General features: G+C 37.3%; 1 protein-coding gene across 3 annotated transcripts in view; it reads left to right on the forward strand.

Moving 5' to 3' along the window:
• Nucleotides 1–3306, forward strand: part of ORC5 (origin recognition complex subunit 5) — a 63320-nt gene extending 60014 nt beyond the window's left edge. For all 3 annotated transcript variants that reach the window (XM_088055347.1, XM_005526007.3, XM_088055346.1), the window contains exon 15: nucleotides 2563–3306. In XM_088055347.1, coding sequence (XP_087911473.1) covers nucleotides 2563–2608 — 46 coding nt within the window. In that variant the 3' untranslated portion in view covers nucleotides 2609–3306. The remainder of the gene's footprint in view (nucleotides 1–2562) is intronic.
• The last annotated feature ends 2694 nt before the right edge of the window (nucleotides 3307–6000 follow it).

A 6000-nucleotide genomic window follows, 5' to 3' on the forward strand; every position in this document is an offset into this window, starting at 1 on the left:
CAGGTCTGGCCAGATCACACTGCCAGGACCTCCACAGCTTTGCTATGTCAGTTTGCTATTCCCAGCAGTAAAGTCACTTGTGAGTGATGCCCTGAAAAAGCTCCCCCTGGAACCAAGCGCAGCAGACCATCTGCTCAGCAGCATGGATCATTGTGTATACAGTTACAGGTTGGATGGATCCTTGAATTGGGATACTTTGACAGCCATTTCCTTGCAACTTTGACATACTTAGAAGTTTCAGTGACTGCATTAAAGTTGCTGCTGGAAGGTAGAGATGGCCAGAAAACAGGACCAAAACTTGTGCCATGCATCTCATGCTTGCTGGAGGAAGTACTTGTCAGAGACACTGTCACTTCAAAGCTCAGTGCATGGTACAGTGTTTTAGCTTGCTTTCCTTTAGGTCTGATGTGTGTGTATGTGTATATACATATATATGTATCCAAACTGACTTTTCCTACATTTTATGAGGAAGAAAGCAGTTCTTTTTTTCACCCCCTCCAAGCAGTTTGCAGGTCTTTATTTGCTGCCTAGATAAGACTATTTAAAAAAAGTTTTAAAGTTGACCTGTTCTGCTTTCCTCCTGTTACTCCCTTTTTTAAAAAAATCTTTCTTTCTTCCTTCATTACAATTTTTATTAAAATACACTTTTCAGCCCATGGTATTTATTAAATCTTAAAGGAGAGTGATCCATAAAAACAGAAGGTTTCATGAATTCATTATAAATGAGCTCTCTTCCCTGGGTGGGGCTACTAGCTATAGGATGAAGGCCTGATCTTCTGTGCTTTAAGAAATTTCATTTTCTATCTGTGCAATAGTTTTGGTTTTGTCACAGAGAAGGAACTACTTTGCAATTTCGGCCAAAATACATACCAAGTAAGCAGGCCATCTTCTGATTCTTCTTTCTCTGTTACTGAAATAGTACTAAAGTAAGTTTGGTAGTCACTAAAATCTTCACATACCTCGGCCTTGTTTCTCCAGCGTATTTCCTAATGGAAGGCTGAGGAGTGCAAAGAATGGGTCAGAAAAAGATGCTCCCTCCCCACCCCCATTCAGGCTATTCAGATTGTCATTTCATTTTCTGTGTTTTTTAAGCAAAAGTGAAGTTTGCACAAAAAAAAAGCCACCTATTTTTGGAAAAGAGTAGAAAACTTGTGTCTCTTTCTGGTGGCTTTTAACGTGGTAACTGCTGAAATAGACATTCTCTCTTTTTTAATACAGAACCTCATGTCTGGCTCTATTTTGTGGCATATACTCAGTCTTTGTGGAAATATCTGGTTTTTACCATGTAGTAGTGAAACATTTAGCTGAAGGTTAAGTCAGATGTTTCTTTGTTAGAAATAATTTCTGCTTTAAGAATTTCAAACCTACGTTCATAAATTTTCTCTAGCTGAAGTAGGGCTCTTGTAGTGTTTATTGAATATAATAGATCTTTTCAGAGAGTCTGTAATAAACTCAGTTGTTATGACAGGACAGTTCTGTTTTATTTAGTTGATAAGGTCAGCATTTGTTAGTGTGTGTGATTTTGTTTCTGTGGAAAGCCTTGTAACTAAAGCACTTTTTTTGAGTGACACATTGTCATGCAAGTCTAACAGTGGCAGTTAATATCTTTGAATTTGTCACTAGATTAATAAATAGACTCCAACAGATTATTTCCTGTTATGTATCTTGGGGATTTCTAAACTTTTTCTCTGTCCAAAATGATGTTTTATAAAAACTTTTTGAAAAGTGGGTTACAGGCTGATGCATGAACAGAGAATAAATATTAAATGATTGTAATCCAACAAATAAGAATTCCACTAGCTAATCTCTCTTAGTATTGTTAGTAGTTATTTTTGCATCATTGAATACTTAAAAAAAAGCTTTTAATTTTATACTTGTCATTATGTGCAGTAATTTGCATTTATTCAAACAGTAAACCCTAAAGACTGAGTGCTAGATTGTATAGAAGAATGAGTTTAGAGACAAAAAAAATAATTATATGTTTTATTCTACTGCTGTTTCTTTTTGCCTGCCATTAAAGTACAAAATTGTACATTAAAATCTTGTATCCCATTGATTGGCATTCTTGGATTTTTCAAATTTAGCTATGAACATGGGTCAACTACTGTCAAGACTGAAAGAACACACGCTCCAAATGAGTACAGATGAAGGAGTTGTGTAGTACATGCTAAAACAGGTGGTTTGGGAGATGAACAAAACATTCAACAGCATAAAAGGTTGTTGCTTTGCATCACCAACTAGAACATCAAGTTTGCCATATGAAAATATAATCTTACTAATATTATTATATATTTACTGTTTCATTATTGAAATGAGTCTTCCTTTCTTAACTAGGAAGTTGCAATATTTCTTTTGTAGAATTTTACAAAGTTTAGATAATCAGAAAAGAGGTATTGTAAATAATGAGAGAAATGAAAAATTCATTAATTCTTGCTTGCATTTCTTTTGGGGAATTGCTTGATTTTGATTGTGCAGAATGTCCTGCATGTGCTGTCTCCAAACAGGTTAAAGTCTTAGCAGTGTGAAGATGATTGCTCTAATATACTGTGTTTTTGTTTATAGGACCGTGAACTTCGACATAATAAAGTACTTGTACGATTTCTTGTGAAAACAAGCTTCACAGCCATATGGACACTGTGACAATGACTAAGGCAAGCTGTATTCATCTCTCTACTTAGCCGTCCAGAAAGAAGAGTATTTTGGCTCTTTTGGATTTGTCCAAACAGGTGCTGGCCCAGCATGGAACCTGATGAAAATACTCTGATTGGTCTGGGTGGATCTGAGCAGAGGACTATTTACCAGGGACCCTGGAGTATTTGGAAGCAATGTGTTAATTATAAACAGCAGGGTTTGAGCACAATCTGTTCTACTCTTAATGATGTTATCTTAACACTGAAATTGCCTGAAACCCATTTACTTAGGACTGCATTTTGCTCTATGAACTCTCCCCAGTGCTTTGAACATGGCAGCAGCCGTTGTTTGTATGCCCAGTCTTTTCACTTCCTCTCCACAGGAATCTTTGCAATTGCCTGCCAAAGCAGCTTTTCCTGAGGCCACCATTTTAGGAGAGTGGAGTAGCGAAGTATAATAAACATAAGAACATATTTAAAAATCAAGCTGGTACAAATACTTCTTTCTCTTCAGTAGTATGTAGGCAGACTGTTACCCTGTTATATGGAAGTCATGATGATAGGAATCTCCCAATTAGTCACCATACTGTCTTCTGCAGACCATTCATAAATGTTGACTACGAATGTATTTTTACAAAGCTCTGTTTTAAAAAAATAAATGATTCTTAAAGTTCTATTCCTATGTCAAACTTGAAATGTTTTATTTTTGCTTCGACATTCTATGCTCCTTTTATGTTTATCCAGTTACATGAAGTGCTAATTATAGTGCCATGTGGAATGAACATAATTTTAACATACACACCTTGTAATGGCTTTTCTAACAGCCTCTGTCCTGTAGAGGAGGATGGCACAGCTGCCTTTTCATCAGGAAGGGAGAAATTCAACAGGTGACAGAGTCTTTTTGCAGCAGTTCGCCAAAAGTGGTGGAACAGTGAATAACCAATGTAGTACTGTAACATAAAACTTTGTTCTTGGAAATACCTGATGGAATGCACTACAATTGCAGCATACAAGTAGAAGATACACAATTTATGGAGCATTCAAATCTCCTAGTCTAGTTGGAGGTTATTGCCTGCATGAATCTGAAGATTTTGGTAACCCTCATGAAAATTCCAGGTCCCACGGCCTTTTAAAAACACTGATATTTTACTCTTGAGTACTCACGTTTGACTGTTTGACAGTAAAAGACAATGCCAGGTCCTAAATTGAACATTACAGGTTTTTTTCAAGGAAAGATCAACAGTCTTCCCCCCCTTGCTCGTGTATCAGAAATGGTCAAATACTCTGAATATATATGTAGCTCCTTGCCCCTTCCCCCTTGCCCCTTCCTGTGTTTTCTTTTTATGTTGTTTTCTTTTTTCCCCCAATTGTGGATGCATTACCATTCTTCTGGATTCAGACTCAAGTGGCAAAAGCATCCTTCTGGCCAAGCTCTGGCTTCCTCCCTCAGGGGAGTGTGAAAGAGCAGCAATGAGTCATCTCCGTGATCTGTTTTCCTTCCTACCGCTGAGCTGGATCAAACCCTGCACCTGTCCATGAGGTGGCAACATTTGTCACACTTACTGAAGTGCTTGGATGTAAACACAAAGCCTGCTTCAAAAATGTTTACTACCTGCTTTTGTTTTTATTTATGAAAATGTCCATAATGCAAACTTTGGACTAAACTTACAGTGCCTTTCTGTCTTGGAGCTAGTGCTGGGCTGAGCTTGGCTCTTGTGGATCTCCTGTATGATTACCTAGGGCTGCAGTTTGTAGTGGAAAGAAGTTTTGAGGTATTAATATGTCAGCTAGTCTGTGTAAAACAGTAGCAGTAGATCATAGAGATCTGTAATTTCTGATCTGGATTAGAATTTGATATATGAAACATGATGGGATACTGTTTCGTTAAGTGCTCCAAAACTTGAGTCACAAAATTTGATTTTCAGTAACCCAAATCATTCCCACCAGATAGACCTGACCCTCAAAAGTCTTCTGCTCCAAATTTGGAGCACAAATTAGACATAAAATAAAGGTCTTAGAAATTAATATTCTGATATTTTTTCAGTCTAATTTCTTCTGTACTAGTCATATGAGTATTGGTGATTACTTCCAGTGTAAATCCAAAGGATAAGGATATTAATTTTTTTGTAGAATGTAGTTAATTTAACTGAAATGAGGTTAACTAGAGAAGGAGTAGTAACTGAGGATTCATTAGACAGAACCACTCTCCTTACTTTGAAGGCACTTTTTTGACCTTTGTGAAAGACTCCTATCAGTGAAATAAAATTTAAAGCTGAATCAGCAGAGTATGAGAATGAACAAGGTGACTGAAGTGCAAATGATTGATGTAGGCTATAACTATGCTGATGATGAATAGTAGGATTTATTCTGACAAACTAGAAATATTTCTATATAGCCATGTCAATGAGTTTATAAATTACTGCTGAGTTTCTTACTAGATACCTTAGCAATATTCTGTTCTGAAACCCCATTTTCATGGATGAGGCTTCTTTTAGCCTCCCTTGGGCCAGGATTTCACCTCTTCTACAGGTGGTTTTGAGAACTATGCAAACAATGTAGAGCAAGATAGTTTAATCAGAAAACCTTCAGTACCTTAGTGCTGCGGTATATATTTTAAAAATAGCCATTTTTTTTCGTAATTCCTGAGTCACAAAGCATTGTAATACTGAAAAAAAATTAAACTTACAGTGCTTCTCTCCAGTGGGTGATCCAAACATTAACAGGAGCTGGGGCTTGTTCTTGCCATCAGGTAATGGAAAAAGAAATGCAACTATCATCAGTTGTGAAGATATAAGTGCCCTTGAATAGCTCTGGCTTCATCAACAGCTGCATTTTCATGCATATAACATGGAGATTTTATTTTTAAGAAGGCTTGCAAGGCTGCATTACTGTAATACAGTAGTTGGTTCACTCCTTTTGGGCAGTGATTTGTCTTACTTTGGTTATCCCAGAACCTGCTGCTTCTACTTTAACAATTCCTTTAGCTATTGACTCTTGGGGTGAGATCAAGAAATACATTGTTTATTTCAGTACCTTCTGAGTTCTGATGCTTCTATACACTTCTATATCGTGTAAAAACACATTCATTCTTGCCACTGGTGAAATTTTTCCAGTATCTACCAAGTACCATTTTGACAAAGCCATTCAGACACTGTGTTTCCCTCTCATAACTGGAACAGCCAGCCATGCCAGGAGAATAGTGTGAAGGACAGGATTTCCAGCAGGAATATGACATGTCTGTGACCAGTGGGCAAAATGTACCCAGTTAAGTATCTCAGGATTAGGTATTCGCTCTGCACTTGTACTGGCAGAGATGGCAAGGAAGAGCGAGAGGTTCTTGAGGGCTGCCTGGAGGTTGGCACACTGTGTT

The sequence above is a fragment of the Pseudopodoces humilis genome, chromosome 5, assembly GCF_049639895.1.
Source record: "Pseudopodoces humilis isolate 2021_Gansu_Grassland_sample_001 chromosome 5, ASM4963989v1, whole genome shotgun sequence".
Lineage (NCBI taxonomy): Eukaryota > Metazoa > Chordata > Aves > Passeriformes > Paridae > Pseudopodoces > Pseudopodoces humilis.